This window comes from Zootoca vivipara, chromosome 8 (genome assembly GCF_963506605.1).
Source record: "Zootoca vivipara chromosome 8, rZooViv1.1, whole genome shotgun sequence".
NCBI classification, from domain to species: domain Eukaryota; kingdom Metazoa; phylum Chordata; class Lepidosauria; order Squamata; family Lacertidae; genus Zootoca; species Zootoca vivipara.
Window position 1 is genome coordinate 83801989 of NC_083283.1, and position 24867 is coordinate 83826855.

At 41.7% G+C, this 24867-nt stretch overlaps 3 protein-coding genes across 3 annotated transcripts; all 3 read right to left on the reverse strand.

The window, feature by feature from the left end:
* Positions 1 to 1137: 1137 nt before the first annotated feature.
* LOC118079393 (protocadherin alpha-3-like) lies at positions 1138 to 3823 on the reverse strand. The gene has a single exon (XM_035103562.2). The coding sequence runs from the start codon at positions 3725 to 3727 to the stop codon at positions 1307 to 1309; it is 2421 nt and encodes an 806-aa protein (XP_034959453.2). The 5' UTR covers positions 3728 to 3823; the 3' UTR covers positions 1138 to 1306.
* Positions 3824 to 8665: 4842 nt separating this feature from the next.
* Positions 8666 to 12128, reverse strand: LOC118079291 (protocadherin alpha-5-like). Its single transcript, XM_035103333.2, has one exon. It carries the CDS (start codon positions 11240 to 11242, stop codon positions 8864 to 8866), a length of 2379 nt encoding a protein of 792 aa, XP_034959224.1. The 5' UTR covers positions 11243 to 12128; the 3' UTR covers positions 8666 to 8863.
* A 7810-nt stretch (positions 12129 to 19938) lies between these two features.
* Positions 19939 to 22979, reverse strand: LOC118079394 (protocadherin alpha-5-like). The gene has a single exon (XM_035103563.2). It carries the CDS (start codon positions 22517 to 22519, stop codon positions 20081 to 20083), a length of 2439 nt encoding a protein of 812 aa, XP_034959454.1. The 5' UTR covers positions 22520 to 22979; the 3' UTR covers positions 19939 to 20080.
* Positions 22980 to 24867: the final 1888 nt, after the last annotated feature.

Below are 24867 nucleotides of genomic sequence, written 5' to 3' on the forward strand. Positions count from 1 at the left end.
CACACCATATTTCTACCAAAGTGGGATGTAAACAAGGCAAAACACAGCAGCCCTATTTGAAATTTTCTTCTCAGAAATTTTCTTCTTCTCCAGTTTTATACTATCTGTATTGGTTCCCAACTAGTTTCTGGGCACAATTAGAAGTGTTAGTTATTTTCTTTGAAGCCCTAGATAGCTTGGTACCAGAATATTAGAGGAACCATCCCGTCACATGAACCAGCCTGCCCATTGCACTCAACTTTGGACCCCTTGCCTTACAAAGCAATTGAAACCATACCGGGGAGCAGTGCAACTGAAGACCCACTGCCACATCTGAAGTCCTGCCAGCTGGCACTGGCCAGGAGAGAAGGTAGAGGGTGGTCTTGTTTCAGTTTCTGCTGCACAAAATCCAGGCTGGTGCTGCTGGAGGGCCTGAAGACTGGGCCCTCATGGACTCTGCAAGGCTTTCGATCTATCAGATCTGAAGCTTCAGATACCTTATCTCAACCCCAAAATGCCCTGCTTCAGGGTTTACTGGCCAACAACTTCCTGCTCTACTGGATGCAGCTCCTCATCCTAACTGCTCCAGTGGCATGGATTGGGGATTAGAATTGCACTCTTAATCTTCTCTCCGCACCCCAAGCCACGCTATGTGTTTGAGGATTTTTACTTCATTGAAAAAAGATACCGGTAATTAAATGCTGGGATAATATATCATGCTATACAGAAAGTTGAGAGGTCCCCCCCACCTTCTCCAATTATCCAGTAAACTCAATTGGCAGGAACTACCCCCCCCCCCAACAAAGCAAATATTTAAATATGGTGTTCACTTAGGTAGCTTTTAGAAAACGGATTAGACAAGTTCAAAAGAGATCTATCTATCAAAACTATTAAGCTTGATATCTAAATGAAGCCTCCATGTTAAAGAGCAGTATATCTCTGTGATAGAGATAAATAATAGGTCAGTAGGTCTCCTTTGTGCCCTGCCTGTATGCTTCCCAGATTTAGTTGCTTAGCCGCTGTTAGAAACATAAAATTGACCTATATGAACCTATGGTCTGGTGCAAGCAGGCAATTTCAATTGAAACTGTCTTAGTCATTCTGGCGGACAACCTTTACCAGCAAAGGAACAATAGAAGTACAACTCATAATTCTCCTGAACCTTCAGCAATTTTTTTAACAACTGGCCATGTTATCCTTCTGGAATATAGTACCTCTCTTGGATGATTGGAAGACAAGAACACACACTGGTACTTTTGATTTTGCGTGAACTCATTCTCTACAGTAAGTCTCAAGCTGGATATTTGTTTTGTATGTAGATGCTGACTTAGTAAAACAATATAGAAAAATTAAAGAAGGAAAGCCATCTCCTGAGACTTACCTGTCCAGATGAGGTTGGAGCCATTTCCTTCCCGTTCCCAAGCTCTCCATTCTCCATAAAGGCAGGGATGTTGGGGGTAAAAACCATGAGGTCATTCTTGGCGCCAGGCTCCCCAGTTGCAGCTGCCAGGATATGGCTGTGGCGATTTGAATAGGACCAGCTGCCCACTTCGCTGGCACAAACCAGTGTGGCTGTGCCAGGACCATACATCACGGGCTCCTTGGGTTGACACTGGCATCGCAGAGCCATATACACAATGATTGCCAGCAGAAACAATGTGGAAACTGAGCAGATGGCAATGATCAGGTAGACATTTTTGTTCTCTTCGAGTGGCTTGGAGCTCCCTCCTGCTCTAGAATGGTAGCCATCTGTGTGGATGGCCTGAGCACTGACCACCAGTGACACACTCAGGGTGGCTGTGGTTGACAGCATTGGCTTGCCATGATCCTTCACCAGTACCAGCAGACTCTGGCTGCCAGCGTCACCCTCCATCTCATTCAAAACACGGGTGGTGCTGATCTCCCCACTATATAGGCCCACCCGCCAAGGACCGCTAGTTGACTCATGAAGCTCATAGTGAAGCCATGCATTGTAGCCTGAGTCAGCATCCAGGGCACGGATCTTGCCCACCATCTGTCCAGCAACCAAAGGGGTGACCAGCAAGATGGGAGTGTTCTCTGGCCCAGATACTGTTGGGGCGTTATCATTTTCATCCACCACAAAGACCTGCACCATCACATTGCTGTGCAAGGAGGGCAACCCGGCATCCTTTGCACTCACTTTGAACTCCAGCAGCTTCAGTTCCTCATAATCCAAGGGCTGCAAAGCATAGACATTCCCACTTTCTGAGTGTACCGAGATGTAGCTTGACAGTGGCCAGAGGTTCTCATCTATCCAATAGGTGACCAGAGCATTCTCAGCCACATCTGGATCTGAGGCAGACACTGTGAAGATGTGAGCACCAGGTGGGTTGTTCTCCTTCACAAAAACTGTGTAGGAAGTCTGAGCAAAAGCAGGTGCGTTGTCATTCACATCACCAATGGGCACAACCAGGGTGCTGCTGGCTGACAAGGATGGATCCCCTTGGTCTCTTGCAGTTACAACTAGTTTGTATTCTGCAACCTGTTCTCGATCCAAAGGTTCATTTAGCACCAGTGAGTAGTAATTCTTGAAAGTAGATACCAGCTTGAAGGGGAGCCCAGGAGGCCACAGAGAGCAGTTTACTTGTCCATTGGTCCCAGCGTCCTTGTCTGAGGCACTGATCAGGGCCACCACTGACTCCAGTGGGGAGTTCTCTGACACAGGAACTGATAGCGATGTCACTGATACTTCCGGGATGTTGTCATTGACGTCCATTATTTCTATGATGACATTGCAGTGCCCTGAGAGAGGAGGGGTTCCTTTGTCTTTCGCCTCAATTTCAATATCATACAGATTGATATCTTCGTAATCCACTTTTCCTTTTACCCTAATCTCACCTGTAACTGAATCTATACTGAATGTCTTTTTTACATTGGGAGAAACATGCTTACTGAAATAGTAGGCGATTTCCTTGTTACTTCCTTCATCCAAGTCTGTTGCATTGAGATGAATAACCAATGTTCCATCTGCCACATTTTCTAACAGTTTCACCTTATAAATAGATTGATTAAATACAGGTGCATTGTCATTTGCATCAATCACAGTGATCTCAAGATGGACTGTGCTTGTGAGTTCTGGTTGACCCCCATCTGTAGCTGTTAGCACTAAACGATGCACAGGGATTTTTTCTCTGTCCACAGGTTTCTTTAACACAAGCACTAATGATTTACTATTGATTTTCTCTTCTACAACAAAATATTCTGTGGAGTTGAGCTTGTACTTCAGTTGAGCGTTAGCACCAACATCTGCATCTGAGGCTCCCTCTAGAGGGAAATGAGCACCTGGCAATGTTAATTCTGCGACACTCAAAACCTCCTCACCCTCCGAGAAAACAGGAGCATTGTCATTTATATCCCTGATCTCCACTTCCACATGAAAAACCCGCAGGGGCTTATCCAGGATCACTTCCAAGTGAATGGTGCACACGGGATTCTTGCTGCAAAGCTCCTCCCTGTCTATCCGGGAACTAACAAACAAGATCCCATTTTGCACATTTACCTCCAAATAATCCTCATGGTCTTTGGAAACCATCCGGAACATCCGAGGCACCAGCTCTCCCACCTCCAGCCCCAGATCCTGAGTGATGCGGCCCACAAAGGTGCCATGCTGGGATTCCTCTGGCACAGAATAATGGAGCTGGCCGCTCCCCATCAACCAGGCTTTGTGGAAGACAATCAGCTGCAGCAGCTTCATTGTCACCTGGAAATCTCTTTGCAGAAAAGGCATAGCAAATGCAAGTACTGATGATCTGTTATAAATTACCTGGTTATAACTGAGCAAATGTTGACTGACCTGGATAGAAAGGAGTCTATGCCGGTCCTTTGACGTTGATGATCAAAGGTTTCCAATGTAGGAAGAGGCAGATTTTTTTATCTAGTCAGAGGGAGGAGCGTGTTCTTTCAGAAATTGTCTTCTTAGTCAATGGCTCCCCCTTGTGTTGAAATGTTTTTGGTTGCACAGTATTTCTTCTAACTAGTAGTAGAATAAATGTATTCTTCTGGTACATGATGTTTAGTTTATTTTTAAAAAATAGTAATTTTGGATAACTAGGCTTCTTAACATCAGAACAGAAAGATATTCCACTAAGTATGGGAATGATAAATATATAATGGCTTATTCCTTCAGAAGAGTAACTATTACCCATACAGCTCTTTGTACCATTTCTATTTTACAATGCTGGCCCTACTCAGAGTAGACCCGTTTAAAGTAATGGACATTACTAGCTTAGGTAGTAAGCTAGTAGGAGGCACTGTTTTATAGTGGTTCCATTCCTACCTAGAGTAAAGAGACTGTGCTTCAGCTCAATGGTAGAGTTACTTTCTTTTTCAGGAGCAAGTTCAAGCTTTTTAAACAACAAGCTTGCCTTGCTTTTAAACCTTCGGAGTCATCTGATATTGTGCTATTAAGCCTTTGAAGCCAGCTCTTTCTCTTAATTTAGATTATCCATGCATGTTTTGTTGTTATTTGTTAAAAGTTCCCCCAACTGAAAACCCTCTCAGATTTGGATTTAAAATCTTAAATTTCAGATTTAGAAGTCATAGAGGAAAAAGTAGGGAAGGGAACTCTAGTCAAGAGACACTGTAGCTTAGGGGGAAAGTATTCTTACTTCATGTCACCTGTCACAAATTATTAAAACAGACCCCAAACTGTGGTGATGTGACAAGGCTCCCAACACATATTGGAATTTGGTACAGGGGAAAAAATATTACGCTCTTTCTTTAATACAGGTGAAAAAACAAATATGCAGTAGAAAACCTTACCACATGAAGATGTGGTCATCTTTAGTGGGCAAACATTAGAGATTATTTGTATACAAATTGTATTGAGGTCACATTCAATGGAATTTCCAAGTTGTCTTTAAAAAAAAAATCAATTCTTCACAGAACCAATTCTTGACATTCATTCACAAAGGCAGATCAACAGTGGAGGTATTGTGCATACCTATTAACTCAAACCCAGGTGCTGGGACTGGCGCAGGCCTCCTTAAGTATCCTGGGAGTGGAGCGGAGGGAAGTCTACGTGCTCCATCCGGCCCGTCCCCAAGGAGGACCTTGGCTCCAAGTCTGCCTGCCATTGGCCAATTTTGCAGGCAAGCTTGGATCTGAAATCCTAGTCGCTCATCAGGGCAGTCCCCAGCAGCCTGAGCCCTGTTGGATCCCAGTGAAATGAAACATCACCAGCCCGCAATGCCTCCGTACCAGAAGAGTAAGTAGACTTAGGGGAAAATAGCATTGTCCCTTGCCATTGGTTACTGGCTTCATGTGCAGTTATCCTCAACAGATGTGGGCTACCTTTCTCTGGCTTTGCTTGAAGATTATGCTTGCTCTTGGCTGAAATTTGTTAACAACTAAGTTAACAGCTCTCACTATTTACTACACCATCGTCTGCCACTTGGGTTAGAAAAAACTGGCTGCATTAAATAGAGACTTCCAGGCCTTTGTTTATCAACTCTACCAAATGGGGTTGGCTCACCTCTGCACTGTACCTTGGTCTACAACACAGTGGTGGTTATCAGCCTGCTAGGCATATAGCAACATTAACTAAAGAGTGGCTAGTTCAATGCTTTGCCATCAGCAGTTATGGAAGGTGAATTCACAAGGCTGCCTTGGCAATCTTGCCCTTGTGAAAGCAGCTCAGATGAAATAGTAGCCAATGTTCTGTTATATAATAATAATAAAATAATAATAATAATAATAATAATAATTTATTATTTATACCCCACCCATCTGGCTGGGTTTCCCCAGCCACTCTGTGCGGCTTCCAACAGAAAAATGAAATGAAATAATCGATTAAACATTAAAAGCCTCCCTAAACAGGGCTGCCTTCACATGTCTTCTAAAAATCTGGTAGCTGTTTTTCTCTTTGACATCTGATGGGAGGGCGTTCCACAGGGTTTGTTTGTTTGTTTGTTTGTTTGTTTGTTTGTTTGTTTGTTTGTTTGTTTTATATACCACCCTTCATCGTAAGATCTCAGGGCAGTTCACAGAATAAATATCACAGTTTATCTTCAAGTACTTTTTCTACACTTGGGGAACTCAGGTGAATTCCATGTTTCAGTTTTAATGGTAGATTCCAACCCTACTATACTACTATACAGGAAGTATATTACTATACAGGAAGTATAGCCAAGTTCCTTGCTGTAGCCATCAAACCAGGTCACAATTATTAAAAGGAACCTGAGTTTCATGTCAAAATGCTTTGTGTTGTTCCAAATTGCTTGCTAGTATATTGTCCTTTTTTCACTCTGCTATGTCTGTCCTAGCAACCTTGGTAAATACAATAGACTGTATCAGATGTGCTTTGGTCTATAGGCCAAATAAACTGAAACTGTTGTTGAACTATTTATTCCATGGGCATTTAAACAATGTTGATATAAAATAATCTTAGAAAGAAATCACTATAAAGAAATAAAAGCAAATAATCTTCCTACAACTAAGATAATTTGATCTAAGCGCTATGCAGATTTCAAACTGTGTACATTGAAGAAGGATTGAAGACAACAGGATTGTCATGTCATTGTGGCAAGCCACACCACTGATCACTAAGCACTCCGTGTTATGTCTGCACATGCTCTACAAAACTGTACATGCAGTCTGTGTGCAACTGACAATTGGGGGGGGGAGAAAACAAGCCTACATGTCTATACTTTGCACAAGTCCAAGATCTCCCCTTTATGTGAGCTGTCTATATATAGTTGAATGTCTCAATAGCCTCAAGTTGTCTGCTCAGAAGCAGGGATGTTTCTTAAGATTCCATAATCTGTCCATAATCTGTCCAGGCAATCTAACAAAATGAGATTAAATTTTGTTTCACGTATGACAAACATAAGCAGTTTCTTCCTTCTCGTTTATATATTATTTCCTTCAAGGCTTTTCATACTCCTGCTTGTTGTCCTCTAGAACATTCCAAATTTGGTGGGATCCTTATCCAATTCTGATACAAAGAACTGAACCCCAGCCTCCCATTAATCAAGGCACTGGTTTTGACCTCTGACTTGTGTTTTTGTGATATATATATATATATTGTTGTTGTTGAATTTCAAATGTTTTAATTGCTTGCTATGACCTGTCCTGAGAACTTTGCTATATAGGATAGTCAATAAATAATGGTAAGTAAGTAAATAAATAACAATGAAGTAGATTGAATATTTGGTTCGTGGTTTACTCTGAAGCATTTCCGCTTTTGTGATCATTGCTACAATCCTATGCATTCTTACTTAGAAGTAAGCTACTAATTTCTGGAACTAATGCATGCGCAATAAATGTTGTAAAGAAGGCATCATATTGAGAATTCCGATGCTCTTGGATGGAAGTAACTTGGCCCATTCCAGTCTGGGTTCAGGCTTGATTTTGGGACAGAATCAGTCATGGTCGCCCTAACAGATTACCTTCTTTGGGGAAAAGACAAAGAAATAGGATTCCGTGGATTCTCCTGGATCTCTCCATGGCTTTTGATACCATGGACCATGGTGTCCTCCTGGACCACCTCCATGTTTGGGGGACTGAATGCACTGTTTAATGGTGATGCCACTTCTACTTGTGGGGTCAGTTCCAGAATCATATTGGGTGAGTGTGCCTCAGCCCCGAGGCAGTTGATCTGTGGAATCGCACAGGACACAATTTCCTCCCCAATGCTATTTAACAGCTATATGAAAGCACTGGGGATGGTCATTAGGAGATCTGGAGGCAGTAGGCTGATGAGACACAACTCTGTGACAGCTCAAGTTGTGCGTGTCCTAAACAGATCCCTGGATGCACTTATGGGTTGAATGAAGACTAATAAACTGTGACTGAATCCTGACAAGATGGAGATCCTATGGATGGGTGATCTCCAGGTCTGAGAATTGGGTTGCGTACCACCTATGTATGGGGTATCACTCCCCCAGAGACAGCAAGTACATAGTGTCCTAGATCCACCACTATAACTGGAGGCCCAGTTGGCCTCAGATCATCCATTAGCAACTTAGCTGGTATACTAACTACGACTATTCCCAGAGAGGGGCAGCTTTGCTACAGTGGCCCATACATCTAATATCATTATTAGATAACTGTATTGTACTGCACGTGGGGCTACTCTTGTGCCTGATTTGGAAGCCACAGTTATTTCAAAATGAAGCTGCTTGGGTGCTTTGTGGAACACCTAACTTTAAAAATAGTACACCAATGCTGAAATATCTCAGCTAGCTGCCTATTAACTCTTGAGCCAAGTTCAAGGTTTTTCTGCTGACATTTACCGCTCTAAGTAACTTTGATCAAAGGCTCCTGTCAGGCCACCTCCCCAAGTACAGTCCAAGTCAATCTAAGATCTCCTAACAAATGAATATCACTTGGTGACAATGCAGAAGATGGCCCTCTCTGTGATAGCACCCACCCCTCTGAACACCATCTCTCAGGTGGAGGAAGTGATTACTTTTAAATTCCTCCTTTAAAAATTGTCCAATATTTCCTGGGCTCTGACTCAATTTTTTAAAAAAGTTATTTTGCACACTGCTCAGTTTTATGTGACATATACAGTTGTGTAGTGTTTCTTTTTCATTTTTAACCAGCTTTTATGAATATTTTATTGAATGCTACTGCATTTTTATTATGTTTATTTTAGCCATTTAGTAATTTTTATTATTTTAAGTGTATACATATTCAATAAATAAATAAAAATATTTCTCAGGAAGAAAACACCAGTAAAACTGAATTGAAGAGGGGGAAATACACGTTTCTCATAAATTATCCATTTGCAAATCAATGTGGACGCTTACAAAATTAAATTCAACAAAGAAAATTTCAAATTCAGTATTGAATAACTAGGATAAATACTTATTCAATGTTATGGAGATTGAACAATGGCTGAGAGAGAGAAGAAACCAAGTCAGATACTAACCGTTGCACAAAGCAGGTCCTGCTGCTTCCCATTATCAGCAGAAGTAGGAATGTTGGGGCTGAAGACCATCAGGTCACTCTTGGCTCCAGCCTCCCCGCTCACACCTGCCAGGATGTGGCTGTGGCGATTCGAATATGACCAGGTGCCCACTTCACTGGCACATACCAGTGTGGCTGTGCCAGGACCATACACCATGGCCTCCTTCGCTTGGCAACGGCATCGCAAGGCCACATAAAAGATTACTGCTAGGAGGAACAAGCTGGACACTGAGCAGATGGCAATGATCAGGTAGACATTGACATTGTCCACCAAAGGCTTTGAGCTTTCACCTGTCCTGGAAAGGCGAGGATCCGTTTTGATGGCCTGTGCACTGGTTACCAGTGACACACTCAGTGTGGCTGTGGTTGAGAGTTGAGGCTTCCCATGATCTTTCACCAAAACCAGCAGGCTCTGACTTCTGCTGACTTCTGCCTCATCCAGAGCACGTATGGTACTGATCTCTCCACTATACAGGCCCACGCGCCATGGTCCACTTGTCACCTCATGCAGTTCATATCGCAGCCATGCATTGTATCCTGAGTCAGCATCCAGAGCATGGATCTTGCCCACTGAGTGCCCAGACCCCATAGGGAGCACTAGGAGAATGGGGTTCTCTTCTGTTGTCCCTGACACTGCAGGTGCGTTGTCATTTTCGTCAACCACAAAAACCTGAATAGTCACATTACCACACAGGGAAGGCAGCCCAGCATCCTTGGCCCTCACTTGGAACTCCAGCAGCTTCAGCTCCTCATAGTCCAAGGGCTGCAAGGCATAGACCTTCCCACTCTCCGAGTGAACTGAGATGTAGCTTGTCAGGGGCCAGAGCTTGTCATCAATCCAGTAGCTGATCAGGCTGTTCTCAGCCACATCTGGGTCTGAAGCAGACACTGTGAAGATGTGAGCACCAGGTGGGTTGTTCTCCTTCACAAAGACTGTGTATGAGGGTTGTGCAAAAGTGGGTGCATTGTCATTTATGTCACTAATTGGAACTAATAAGCTACCACTTGCTGACAGTGGTGGAACACCTTGGTCCTGGGCCATCACCATCAACTTATACTCAGCTACCTGCTCCCGATCCAGGAGTTCAGACACTACTAGTGAGTAGTAGTTCTTGAAGGTGGACGCCAGTTTGAAGGGAAGCCCAGGAGGCCACAGTGAGCAGCTTACTTGGCCATTGGCCCCAGAGTCCCTGTCTGAGACACTGATTAAGGCCACCACTGTCCCCAGTGGGGAGTCCTCTGGCACTGGCACAGAGAGGGATGAGACTGACACCTCTGGGGCATTATCGTTCACATCCAGCACCTCAATTATCACTTGACAATGTCCAGACAAAGGAAGGTTGCCTTTATCTTCTGCTACAATCTGAAGATCATATACACTAATGTCTTCAAAATCAATTCTTCCATTTACTATTATTTCCCCGGTATTGGAATTTATGGTAAAAATCTTTTGGAAATTTAGTGGCACGTGGTTAGTGAAAGAATAGGAGATCTCCTTATTAATTCCTTCATCTAAATCAGTGGCATTCAGCTTAATAACCAATGTTCCAGTAGCTGCATTTTCCAATAATGTTACCTTGTAAACTGATTGGTTAAATACAGGAGGGTTGTCATTTGCATCTAGCACATTAATGACCAGCTGGACTGTGCCTGTGAGCTCTGGTTTGCCTCCATCAGTGGCTGTGAGTAAAAGACGGTGCACAGGAGCCTCTTCCCTGTCCAAAGGCTTCTTTAAAACAATTGCTAAGGGTTTATTGTGCTGGTCACCTGTTTTCTGTTCTACAATGAAATAGTCATTGGGCCTGAGCTTGTAGGTTAGCAGAGCATTAGTGCCGATATCTGCATCAGAAGCTCCCTCTAAAGGGAATCTGGTGCCAGGTGCCGTTATAAATTCTGCTATGCTCAGAACTTGTTCACTTGCAGAGAAAATGGGGGCATTGTCATTTATGTCCCTGATCTCCACCTCTATATGGAAAACCCTCAGAGGCTTATCCAGGATCACCTCCAGGTGAACGGCACATTCAAGATTCTTGGCACACAGCTCCTCCCTGTCTATCCGGGAATTCACAAACAAGATCCCATTCTGCACATTTACCTCAAAATAGTCCTCCTGTCCTTTGGACATCATCCGGAACATCCGAGGCACCAGCTCCTCCACCTCCAGCCCCAGGTCCTGGGCAATGCGGCCCACGAAGGTGCCGTGCTGGGATTCCTCCGGCACAGAATAATGGAGCTGGCCGCTCCCCATCATCCAGGCTGCGTGGAGGAGAAGCAGCTGCAGGAGCTGCTTTGCCACCGAATCATTCTGCCAGGCAACCATTGCAAGCATAGCCACAAATATCAGCAGTGTTGTCTTCTTCCTTCCTTCCTTCCTTTTTATAAATCCTTTTCTTTAATGTAGTGTAGAGCAGAGTCCAAGGAGCCCATCTGAATTGGTATTTGTGAATAGACGCTGGTGCTCTTGCATTCTGTGCTTGATAGCACCATTGTGAATCTGACAGGCAGGGTTTTCAGTCACTCTGAGGGAGGAGCTCTGAATGTTCTTTCTTCTTAAATATTTCCCTAGGCAACAGTGACCTCTAGCGAACGATTGTTGAAATGGAGAAGCAGGTGACTAAACTCTATGAAATGTTTTGTGATAATTGCCTGTTCTTCAGAGATTTTATGCACTTCTGCTTTCAACTGGTTATTAAAGTCCATTCATTCTTCTAATGTGGTGGTTCACACTACAACATTCCTGTTGCACACTCAGTTATCATAACAGCTTATATCTGAATGGGTAGACTGACTATTCCAAGAAGGGTTACACTTGTGCTGACACCAAGTGATAAGAAAGTTCTGCCAGTTAGATGCATGAAGGCTCATCCACCAATTGATATTGAAGTGATAGTACACTTGATGATGCTCTTTTATTCTTATTGGGGGGAAAGTGTCATGTATTTTTCAAGATCAAAGTGCCTGTTATATGTAATAGCATGTAGCCCTCTCTTATTATACACTTATCCAGCAACCTCTGGCGTGCAACTCCAGAGCCTGTAACTCTCAGAGTTGAGAGGAGTAGACACTGAATGAGTTATATAGGGACACAACAATACACACTAGACATTGCACAGCAGATATCTGCGATGGGCCTTGCAGGTGATGCTGGAATCTTGAGCAGAGAAATGGGAGGGGAAGCAGCTTCTTAATCTTTACACAACATTTGCTCATGTTTGCATGAAAATTCTAGTTCAGCCAATAAAAAGGGGGGGGGTGTTCTAGCAAGTGCTTTTAAAATCAACAGGAGTTAAATACCACTATTATAAGAGTCCATAGGGCCTGAAATTGCACCCATGAAGACTTACCTGGCATCAATTACAATTTAACACAGTTGGGCTCATTTCTGAGTGAGTATGCATAGGATCGGGACGCGGATGGTACTGTGGTCTAAACCACAGAGCCTAGGGCTGGCCGATCAGATGGTTGGCAGTTCGAATCCTCACGACAGGGTGAGCTCCCGTTGTTCGGTCCCAGCTCCTGCCCCCCTAGCAGTTCGAAAGCACATCAAGTGCAAGTAGATAAATAGGTACCGCTCCGGCGGGAAGGTAAACGGCGTTTCCGTGTGCTGCTCTGGTTCGCCAGAAGTGGCTTAGTCATGCTGGCCACATGACCTGGAAGCTATCTGCGGACAAACACTGGCTCCCTTGGCCTATAGAGCGAGATGAGTGCACAACCCCAGAGTTGTCTGCGACTGAACTTAAGGGTCAGGGGTACCTTTACCTTTATGCATAGGATCAGGTGGCATATTTGAGAATTTCCACCTAAGTCCTAACTAAATATTTGCCATTTTTTAAAAAGGTAAGAACTGTCATCGAGGGCTTTTGTTAGTTTCACAAATATAATAGCTCCCCTAATACTAGAACTCTGGTGGTGGAACTGCATTATATACAACTAAAATAGGGTTGACAAACCTACCCTGCCTTCACTGTCAGGGTCTACCCACTAAGTTCAATGGGGCTTACTGCCAGTATGTGGGCACAGGACTGCAGCCTTAGACACACCTACGTGGTACTGAAATCAATGGGAACAGTTAGTCATGAAACCCAATTGGCTTCATTTACTGTCCTGGCAAATATGATCCAAGATACTTTTAACCAAGCTGCATTTTCATCTTCCTGGACATTGTTCCTGCTTCACTTGTCTCTGGTGCAGTCATAGAAAAGTAATTAAAAGACCCTCTGTAAAGGATCAGAAGCACTATTTCTCTTGTGTTGCAATTTCAATTTAAGAATTACAAAGAGGATAAACAGATGAGAGACAAAGTGAAAGCATTCTGCACTTTCTTATGCTTTGGGTAATTCAGTTTACCTTCTTTCCACCCAAAGGTAAATTTTGATAAAATAGAAAAGAGGTAAACAGTAAAATTGCAATGCTCAGAATTTGACTCGGCAGGAGCTGAAAATATTTTAAATTATTACTATAAATATGGAAACATGCAAAACAATATTAAGAACTCATAACACTAGAAGGTATTTAAATATTATTTTACATATTAGTTACCTTTCATACATTCAATGTACTCAAAAACAATTTGGAATTCCCTACAATATTGAAAAGGCTGTGGTTGATATGGAAAAGGGAATTGCAGCCATTAGTATGAAAATAGAAAAAATGGAAACAACATATACAGAATGTAAACTATTTGAGGAAACAACGCAGGAACAACACAAGAAGAATTTAAAACTTAGAAGCCTCCCAGAATACCTAGAAAGGGAGGACATAGTCACAATTTTTGAAGAACATCTATCAAATTACATACAGCTTGATAGATTATGTACAATTGGTACTGAAGTTGTTTTCAGAGGAGAAAGTAAAATCAAGACTGGCCTTAGCAATTTAAGAAAAGCAACTCATGCTAAAGTCATCTTGGTCAGTTTAATTATTCATCCTGATACTTTGAATAAGGAAAATGAATTTAAGTTTCTTACATCAATGGCCAGCTCTCTCGCTTGCTTGCTTACTTGCTCACTCTGTCCCCTTTTAAGTTAATTATTTTGTTTGCTTTTAAAAGAGGTTAAGATTAAGACAAGGAAGGAAGCTTTAAAACTGAAAGCATATATAGAGGAAATTTCCATGCCAGATAATGGCCACAGATATGAATACAACAAAATCAGAATAAAAAATTAAGAAGGAAGAAAACCAGAGAAGACAAATAAATGATACTGGGGAAAGCGTTGAGCAAGATTCTCTGAAGGAAGCAAAGGAACAAACTATCTCAGATCAGTAAACTCTAATAAATCTGAAGAAGATAAAATAATTAGTGAGAACAACACTTGTTAGTGTTTTGTTTTGTTTTAATTGTTAAATGACCATAAAACAAATTCAGTAAGAACTCTCTCATTGATTGCAAGGTGCTGAACTCTTCAATGAAATGATGGAAATTTACAAGAAAATTGTGTTCAGAAAATGCAGGTTTTATATTTTCTGCAAGAAATACAGATAAAAGCAGGGGAAATATCTGAATGAAATTAGATTAGGACAAGTCTTCACTGCTTCAGAAGTAGCAGTATTAGTTAAAAATGGGTTAATCAACAAATATTGAGAGAGGATGGGGAAAGAACATGTTAGTATTTATTTATGGTCCACAAGGGAAATTCAATTTTAAAAATAGATTCAATTATATTTTATAATAGATACATAATTATGGCAGGTAACTTCAATGAGCATTAATGATTTTAAAGAAATTTAAATATACCAAAAATATCTAATGATATCCAGAGAAAACTAGAGGCTCCCTTTTCTTTATCATAGGTAAGACTGATGATAATTATTATTTAAATGGCAATTCTCCCAGCCCAGATAGTTTGCCAGATGGATGCTATAAAACCTCTTGAACAACCACTCTTATAGAATATCAATAAATCAATATGGTAAAAGAAATTGCCACTTGTGGAATATGGCAAGAATCATCATGATATCTAAACCTAATAAATACCCAGCAAACCAGGAATCTTATAGATCTATTTCATTGTTAAACCAAGGTGTGAATATCTAGTTCTGTATTATTGCAGAAAAAGTAATATCCATCATTGTGAAGTACATAGATATTGACTGGATTCTTGAGAGACAGAAAATTAGAGAGAGATTAGAAAACTAATATGAAAATAACCTTTTCATTAATTAATAAGATAAAAAATAGTTCAAGGTGAAAAGCTAATGTGTGTGCTGTTATTTTTATATGCCAAAACAGCATTTGATAGAGTGGAGTGGAAATATCCGATAGAGGTTATGAACTATTTCAAATTGGGTTTGAATTTCGGGTCCTAGATCCAACTTTTATATCAGACACCAACAGCACAGGTACAGATGACTGGCTATCTCTTAGATCTTTTTTCACTGTATAGAAGAAATAGGCAAGGATCCCCACTCTTACCCTTATTTTTTGTTTTAGCTTTCAAACAATTAGAGCAATTTCATTGAATTTGAGCAATTATTAAGTTAGAGCAATTATAGCAAATAGAGAAGAATTTGAAATGTATTGAATGTGGTAATTCGTACAAAAAAAATCTTGCTCTTAACGGATGGCATCTTTTAAACATTAAAGGGGACCCCTGACCATTAGATCCAGTCATGAATGACTCTGGGGTTGTGGCGCTCATCTCGCGTTATTGGTTGAGGGAGCCGGCGTACAGCTTCCAGGTCATGTGGCCAGCATGACTAAGCCGCTTCTGGCAAACCAAAGCAGCACACGGAAATGCCATTTACCTTCCCACCTCTTTATCTACTTGCACTTTGACGGGCTTTCGAACTGCTAGGTTGGCAGGAGCTGGGACTGAGCAACGGGAGCTCGCCCCATTGCAGGGATTCGAACCGCCAACCTTATGATCGGCAAGCCCTAGGCTCTGTGGTTTAACCCACAGCGCCACCTGCATCCCTGCATTTTAAACATTAGCACATCCTTAATACTTCTTGTAGACATCTAAAAAAGATATGAGATAGATATGGAAAAAATATCAATATATAAACTCTAGAAAATCTGAATGGAAAGGCCTAGCTCCAGATAAAGAGTTGAAAAAATATTGAACAAGAACAGTGGATATAACTTGGTAATCTAAACTTGTTAAAAGGTTCTTCATAATTTGTCACAATTAGAATCAATTATGAAAAATTGCACCAGGAGATGGAATCAGCATTAAGATTTTGAATCCAGTTTCCTGGATGAGTTGTATTGCAATTGCTAAAATATCTATTTTCTATTTTTTATTCGTTTTTGCGTATTCCATTACAAGTCCCATATTTTGCAAATGTGGCATTAATCCATTTGGGGTTCCATGGGGGAGGGAACCAATTGTTGCAGTAAAACAAACTGAACAATCTGATAACACAAACAGAAAACTATTTTAAAGAGGCAATCAAAGACAATGCTATAGTTCCAGGAGAATTGGGAAAAGTTTGCTAGTAAACTACCATGTGTTCACAGTGCTCTAATAGGTTGGTATAAATTAAGTAAGAAAATCTTCCCAGCTTTATCACCCCACATTTCATAATATATTTCTATCACTTACACAAAGGATGATAGGGGATTTGACATTATGGTATCAAACAGAAGAGGATAGTGTTAAGAACAAAATATCCTGGCTAGAAATTAAATGATACACAAAAGTTATTAAAATTATGGGTGGTCTTCAGCCGCAATTATATTAGTATTTTCTAATAAAAGAAGCATTTCTATGTTTACTAAGAAAACATTGTGTCTCAAGGGAGGAAACTGAATTGGAAATTCTAACTAATATCAAACTGTGAACTGCTAATATGCGTTCCATAATTATGAAACTTAATAATAAAACTGGAACGTTCATAAGGAAATAGGCCAGAGACTTAAACGAGTTAACCTTGGAAGAATACAGATGGATTTGGATAGATATTTCCCTTTCAATTATATCTATGGATTTAAGGAAAACTTTTACAAGATCCAATATCAGTGGTATTTAACTCAATGTAACTCAATGTATTAAACTAAGACAGAGCTTTCCAAACTTTTCATGTTGGTGACACACTTTTTAGACATGCATCATTTCGCAACACAGTAATTCAGTTTTACTAGGAAACCAGAAGTTAAACTAACCCCTTTCCAGCCTCGGGAGGAGAGCAGGGTGTGTTCACGTGACACATCAACACACTGCAGCCAACACACTAACACAGGGGTCCCCAGACTTTCTGCGCGGCGGGCCGGTGCCCGCCGCGCCGACCGCGCGGTGGGCCGGAGGGCAGGGGAGTGCGCGCGCAGCGGGCCGGAGGGCGGGGGAGTGCGCGCCCGTGCGCATGCGCACACGCACACGGGCGGGAAAAAATCGCAAAAAATCGCTTGTGCGCATGCGTATGGGCCTCCCCCGACCCGGAAGTGCACCAGAAATGACCTCTTCCGGGTCGGGAGAGGCCCATACGCATGCGCACAAAGGATTTTCGGCGATTTTTTGCCGATTTTTTAGATCGTCGCTGCGCCGCGCGCCGTGAGAGCGGGCGGCGGCAGCGGGCGGCGGGAGTCGTCGCGGGCCGGATTGGAAGGCCGATTGGGCCGCATCCGGCCCGGGGGCCGTAGTTTGGGGACCCCTGCACTAACATGTCGTGACACAGTTTGGAAAGTTCCATACTAAGATATACCCAACCACATAAGATTACGGTTGGAGATGTAGCAATCATCTTGCAGACATACATTTTGCTCAGTAATTCAGAATCATTACTGATACTCAAAAATAGGCCTTAGAAATAACCGGATATCTCTTACCAAATGATTCCTAAGTATGGTTATTGAATTATTTGGAGGGTATTGTACCAGAGGCAGATTTTGAAGCAATAATAAAATTACTGATAGCTGTAAAGTTAGTTATTGCTAAAGTTTGGAAGAAGAACACAGTACTACCAATTCTAGACAAGTTTGAAGTAATCTGGAGAAATAGGAGAGAGGGAAATGAGCAAATACAGTGGTGCCTCGACTTACAAATTTAATCCGTTCCGAAGGCACCTTCGTAGGTCCAAAAAATTCGTAAGTCGAAAAGCGCCATTGGAAACGCGATTTCCCATAGGAATGCATTGGAAACGGAAAAATTTGTAAGTCGAAGCAACCCCATCTAAAAATTCGTAAGTCGAAAAAACCCTATCTAAAACCGCTGCAGTTTCCGTTCGGATGTCGAGAAATTCGTAAGCATGCGGACATTTGCCCCATTCGTAAGTTGAAAAATTCAGTTGTTGAGTCGTTCATAAGTCGAGGTACCACTGTATACAGAGTTATGGAACAATGTCAACTTTTATTATGGTTGGAAATATAAATATGAAGATAATATATACCCTTATAATTTATTTCCACCATTGTAGTATGATATTACTTACGCCATGTGTATATTCTTTGTTTTCTTTATTTTTATATAATTTAGTGGAAATTGTTTATGTTATATACTTAATTGTACTTATAAGTCTTATACGCTCTTTTAGATACAATAAAAATAAAAAGCCTTGCTATGTAATTCAAAAGCAGATTCCCTCATTAAAAGTTCTGTAGAGAGATAGACAGACAGATATATCAATCTACTCTACTCACTCAAAATCCTTTTCTGCATCTGCAAGCATATAGCTATTTTTCTAGAATCCTTGTCATTCAGTACTAATTCATTAGAAATTAGCTGATCTTTTCATTGCTACTTCCATCATTTTGGCAAATTATTAAAGGATTGTTGTTTGCTTGTGACTTCATAGACAACTGGCTTCTGAACAGCAACATGCTAAAATGTCTGCCTAGAAGAAGCCCTATATTTATTTCCATAAAGCCATTTATGATATCTCAGTTGTAAACTTATTTACTCAGAAAGAAGGCACACTGATATCAGCAATTTGGATATCTGTCAGTAGAAGTGAAAGAACACAAAGCAAGCATAAGCTTTTTTAAAAAAACACACACACCAATAAATTCACTTAACACAATATAAATATGCTTTATAGTATGCTCACTACAAAATATTTCTTCTATGTCTGTTGAATAAAATATTGCAAAACACTGCAGTAAATGTTCATCAATGCTAAACTCAGGCTAGTTGCATTGCCATCTAATCTTTTCACAAACTGGCATCCTATAATATTTTTTTGAATAGATATTTATAATAAATATATCAGACATCAGTAACTGAAGTTCTAAGTATAGGTTTGCATACATAATTGTCCAGAAAGAAGATTCCACCTAAACATTAGGAAGAACTTCCTGACAGTAAGAGCTGTTCGACAGTGGAATTTGCTACCAAGGGGTGTGGTGGAGTCTCCTTCTTTGGAGGTCTTTAAGCAGAGGCTTGACAGCCATCTGTCAGGAATGCTTTGTGGTGTTTCCTGCTTGGCAGGGGGTTGGACTGGATGGCCCTTGTGGTCTCTTCCAACTCTATGATTCTATGATCCACGATCCACAAACAGAAGTCCTTTCATTTGTGGAAATGTTATTGACCTAATGGATCTGTACGAATGGAAAAAGGGAGGCCATTTTCACCTATATTGCCTCTGCTCTATAGGTCCCTGTGAATTCTAAGACTCTCCAAAACAGCATGGAGGGTGGTGCAAATTCCTGTAGGAAAAATAGTGAATTGGCAAAAATTGTTTCTGCCATTCCATTAGGGGAGCCTTCCCATTTGCAGAAGGACATTGAATGCAACACTCCCTGCCCCCATGCGCAAAAAAAAAGAGTTTCTCAACTCATCATTGCACAGATATTAGGACTGAGTGCCTTTTCTTTTTCTTTTACCTTAAAATACCTTGTAAAGGACCACCTTAACAGGAAAAGCTGCATTGCGTTAAATGTGTTATTTCAGCATCCAACCACCACTTTATCAAATAAGAACAGCAGAACTTGCACCCATAGTTCCACAATATTCTCAGTGGAGGTGCACCAAAGATCATGAGTATGAATAAACTTTGCACTTTTTATTAAAATTCTATACTGCCTTTCATCCGAAGAACATAGGGCAGTTTTAGACATAAAAACATTACATTTTTATGATGTACATTTTAGGGTTTAACTTTGTTAGAAGCCTTTTTAACTTTGTTAGAAACTTTGGGCAGAATTTTTTTAAAAAAAACAAAACAAAAAATGTAAAGCCCCCAAAATGTTTGCTAGCTGCTGCTTTCTGTAATAGCCCATATTGCTTCAGTGTTTTCACACCAAAGTATAACAAAGAGAGAGTAACTGCAAAGATTTTAAAGATTCCATATAACTCACCTCATCTGATGAATTTGAAATAAGCTCCTTTCCATTTCCTACATCCCCATTCATTGCAAATACAGGAACATTTGGAGTGAATACCATGAGGTCACTTTTGGCACCTGCCTCCCCACTCACACCAGCCAGGATGTGGCTGTGACGATTTGAATATGACCAGCTGCCCACTTCACTGGCACATACCAGTGTGGCTGTGCCAGGACCATACACCATGGCCTCCTTGGCCTGGCAACGGCATCGCAGGGAGATGTATACTATGATCACCAGCAGGAACAGGCTGGACACTGAGCAGATGGCAATGATCAGGTAGACGTTGACATTGTCCACCTGGGGCTTTGAGCTCCCTCCCATCCTGACAAGGTGGGCATCAGCCTGAACTGCCTGGGTGCTTGCCACAAGTGACACACTCAGGGTGGCTGTAGCTGACAGCACTGGCTTGCCATGGTCCTTCACCAACACTAAAATATTCTGGCTTCCACCACTGCCTACTGCTTCATCCAGGGCGTGTGTGGTGCTAATCTCACCACTGTAAAGCCCCACCCGCCAGGGGCCATTATTGGCTTCATGCAGCTCATAGCACAACCATGCATTGTAACCTGAGTCAGCATCCAGGGCATGGATCTTGCCCACTGCATGTCCAGCTTTTATGGGGACGACCAACATGATGGGTGACTCTGCTACTCTTGATACTTCAGGTGCATTGTCATTCTCGTCAACCACAAAAACCTGAATAGTCACATTGCCACACAGGGAAGGCAGCCCAGCATCCTTGGCCCTCACTTGGAACTCCAGCAGCTTCAGCTCCTCATAGTCCAAGGGCTGCAAAGCATAGACCTTCCCACTCTCTGAGTGAACTGAGATGTAGCTTGTCAGGGGCCAGAGCTTGTCATCAATCCAGTAGCTGATCAGGCTGTTCTCAGCCACATCTGGGTCTGAAGCAGACACTGTGAAGATGTGAGCACCTGGCGGGTTGTTCTCCTTCACAAAGACCGTGTAGGAAGGCTGAGGAAAAGCAGGTGCATTGTCATTCACATCACCAATGGGCACCAACAAGGTGCTGCTAGCCGACAGTGATGGAATCCCTTCATCGTGAGCCATCACCACTAGCACATACTCAGCCACCTGCTCCCGATCCAGTGTTTCTTCCAACATCAGTGAGTAGTAATTCTTGAAGGTGGATACCAACTTGAAGGGAATCCCAGAAGGCCACAAGGAGCAGCTCACTTGCCCATTGGGTCCAGAGTCTCTGTCTGAGATACTAATCAAGGCCACCATAGTACCTTGTGGGGAGTCCTCAGGCACAGGCACTGAGAGAGATTTCAGTGAAAGCTGAGGGATGTTGTCATTCATGTCTAGAATCTCTATTACTACTTTACAGTGTCCAGCCAAAGGAGGGTTGCCTTTATCTTTTGCTACAACCTGAATTTCCCACAAATTAATGTCTTCATAATCTAATGGTCCTATAACCTTGATGTCACCAGTGCTGTCACTTATTTGGAAGGTATTTTTAACTTTGGGAGGTACTAGGCTGCTAAAGGAATAAGTAACATCCTTAGAAATACCTTCATCCAAGTCTGTGGCATTGAGTGTTATTATGTGTGTTCCATTAACGGGATTCTCTGGTACTCTGACTTTGTAAACAGATTGGCTGAATAATGGAGCATTATCATTTACATCCAATACATTTATCACAAGCTGGACTGTTCCTGTTAGCTCTGGCTTACCACCATCTGTGGCTGTCAGTAATAAATGGTGGACAGATATGTCTTCTCTGTCTAATGGTTTCTTTAATTCTAGCCCAGCAGATTTAGTGTGGTCTTCATTCGTTACTACATTCAGCTTGAAATAATCATTTGGACTGATCTTGTAAGTTAACAGAGCATTGCTGCCAATATCTGCGTCAGAAGCACTCTCCAGTGGGAAAGGAGAATGTGGCAATCTTGATTCTGCAATAATCAATGTTTGCTCTGTGACAGAGAAAATGGGGGCATTGTCATTTATGTCTGCAATCTCCACTTCCACATGGAAGACTTTCAGGGGTTTATCCACAATCACCTCCAGGTGGATGGAGCACAAAGGGCTCTTGGCACACAGCTCCTCCCTGTCTATCCGGGAATTCACAAACAAAATGCCATTCTGCAAATTTACCTTGAAATAGTCCTCATGGCCTTGAGATTCCACCTGGAACAGACGAGGCACCAGCTCACTCACCTCCAGCCCCAGGTCCTGGGCGATACGGCCCACAAAGGTGCCATGCTGGGATTCCTCCGGCACAGAATAATGGAGCTGACCGCTCCCCATTTCCCAGGCTGTGTGAAGAAGAACCAGCTGCAGCAGCCTCCTCCTCACCCAGAATTCAATCCGCATAATAACCATGGAGATTAGGATGCTTCCAAAATGTTTGTTTCAAATGCAGCTGATTCAGGTGATCTGGGGACCACCAGGGAGTAGCATCACTGGTAGAAATCTCTCTGGATCATGTAATCGTATCCAGCTGTCTCCTGTCTTTTTTCTTCAAATGCCTTTTTAAAGGTAGAGAGCTGTATTTAGAGGTTTCCAATAGGATTGTTTAGGCAATTGCGACCCCGTGTGACTGACTGTGTTCAGTGCAGACAATACCGTGTTCCTTCATTTTGTCTGCTGTTTGAATGTCTGGCATGGATTACTGTTAGGGGAATAAGTTCATATATTTGTCGCACTTCATGCAAATTGGAAGTCATCAAGAGTCTGCAAGAGTTCGTTCTACCTTCATAGAGATTACATAATGTGGATTTTCCTCTTCGTTTTCAATGTTTTATAAAAGTTCTTCATTATATAAATTTCTTGACATAATGTGTTAAGTAATAGTTTCCCGGGGTGATGGTTCACATACACACAAATTTATCCATTCATTTTCTTAATGATGTATTCTGATTAGTCAGTCTTTTGAAAGAGGGGGTGAAATCTTTCCAAGAAATGAGTTGCTTCTGACAAGTGTTTATTTGTGGTTATTATTTCCTCTGATAATGGAGACTGCTCTCCAAAACCAGTTTACACTAACACTTACATTATATTACAAAAGCATTTAAACCACTAGTTTAGTGTGATTGTTAGTATCTTAACTGTTAGAGTGGTCCAACTAGGACTTAGACGACCTGGGTTCAAATCTGTACTCAGTCATGAAGCTCTTACTGTGTTTTTCTCTGAGGATCAAGAGTGTGAGAACATGTAAGCCACCCTGAGCATCTTGGAGGAAAATAAATATATAATCAATAAATAAATACACTTCGGGATAAAGCACAGAGTGTATGCTTATGTTCCAAAGTGGTCGCCCATGTTATGCCTTCAGTTTTCAGCACCTCTGCTGGTGTTGGAGAATGTAACATCACAGTAAATTTTGGGGGGTTTCATTATTTTTCATTATAAGATTTACATATAGTTCCCCTCCAATATAATTTTATGCACTCATAGTTCCATCATATACAAAGAAAATATCACTGATGAGATTTTCAGACATTACTTTCAGACAAAAAAACTACTCTTTTTATATTAGGTCTTTCAGTCACCATTGTGTATCACTTCATTTTCTTTTATTTAAGAAATTTATACCCCACTTTTCATCATATGTCTCAAAGCAACTATTAGACTACCTTCAAATTTCATCAGTTAAAGAAAGTGTAGAGCTATAAATGCAGACCCTAAGCTTGCCTATGCTGCCGTTCTGTGACACACACCAACTGCCATGTATAAACACGCGAGCTGGTCCATTGACATGTAGAGTCTGTCTCAAGAGACAATGGAGTGAGATTCCAGAGGTGAAGTCAAACCACTGTGTTAGCAGCACCTAAGTGACCTTCCATGGTGCGCAACCCTGGGCAGTGTGTATAGAGGTCCTGGGCTGCTCAGATGACAAGATCCCCATATTGGCCTCACTGATGTGGTCCATAGCAAAGCAGAACAATACATTCAGCACCAGCTTAACACACACACACACACACACACACCACCAACCACTGGTATGTTGAAAATGGGCAGACTACATGAGCTACAAGTGCTTTAACCATTGTTTATAATATTGTCTTTAATGCTATAACTTGCCCTGTGACCTTAGCATGAAGGATAGGTAATAAATTAATAATAATAATAATAATAATAATAATAATAATAATAATAATAATTTATTATTTATACCCCGCCCATCTGGCCGGGTTCCCCCAGCCACTCTGGGCGGCTTCCAACAAAACATTAAAATACAGAAATCAAACATTAAAAGCTTCCTTGAGATGCCTTCTAAGGGTCTGGTAATTGTTCTCTTTGACCTCTGGTGGGAGGGCATTCCACAGGGTGGGTGCCACTACCAAGAAGGCCCTCTGCCTGGTTCCCTGTAACTTGGCTTCTCGTAGCGAGGGAACCGCCAGAAGACCCTCGGCGCTGGACCTCAGTGTCCGGGCAAAACGATGGGGGTGGAGATGCTCCTTCAGGTATACCGGACCGAGGCTGTTTAGGGTTTTAAAGGTCAACACCAACACTTTGAATTGTGCTCGGAAACGTACTGGGAGCCAATGTAGGTCTTTCAGTGTTATGTGGTCTCGGCGGCCATTAATAGTAATGATGGGCATTATATGTCTACTTTATCCAAGAAAGCACTCAAATGTTTGACCATGTTTGCTTATTTTGAAAAATAGCTATAGAGATATAGGAATCGATATGTGCTATTTTCCAAATATTCTTATATTTTTGATAAT

What these genes read in the sequence shown, in the direction of transcription:
- LOC118079394 (XM_035103563.2), bottom strand. Translation starts at nt 22,519, where the DNA reads ATGGTTATTATGCGGATTGAATTCTGGGTGAGGAGGAGGCTGCTGCAG.
- LOC118079291 (XM_035103333.2), bottom strand. Translation starts at nt 11,242, where the DNA reads ATGCTTGCAATGGTTGCCTGGCAGAATGATTCGGTGGCAAAGCAGCTC.
- LOC118079393 (XM_035103562.2), bottom strand. Translation starts at nt 3,727, where the DNA reads ATGCCTTTTCTGCAAAGAGATTTCCAGGTGACAATGAAGCTGCTGCAG.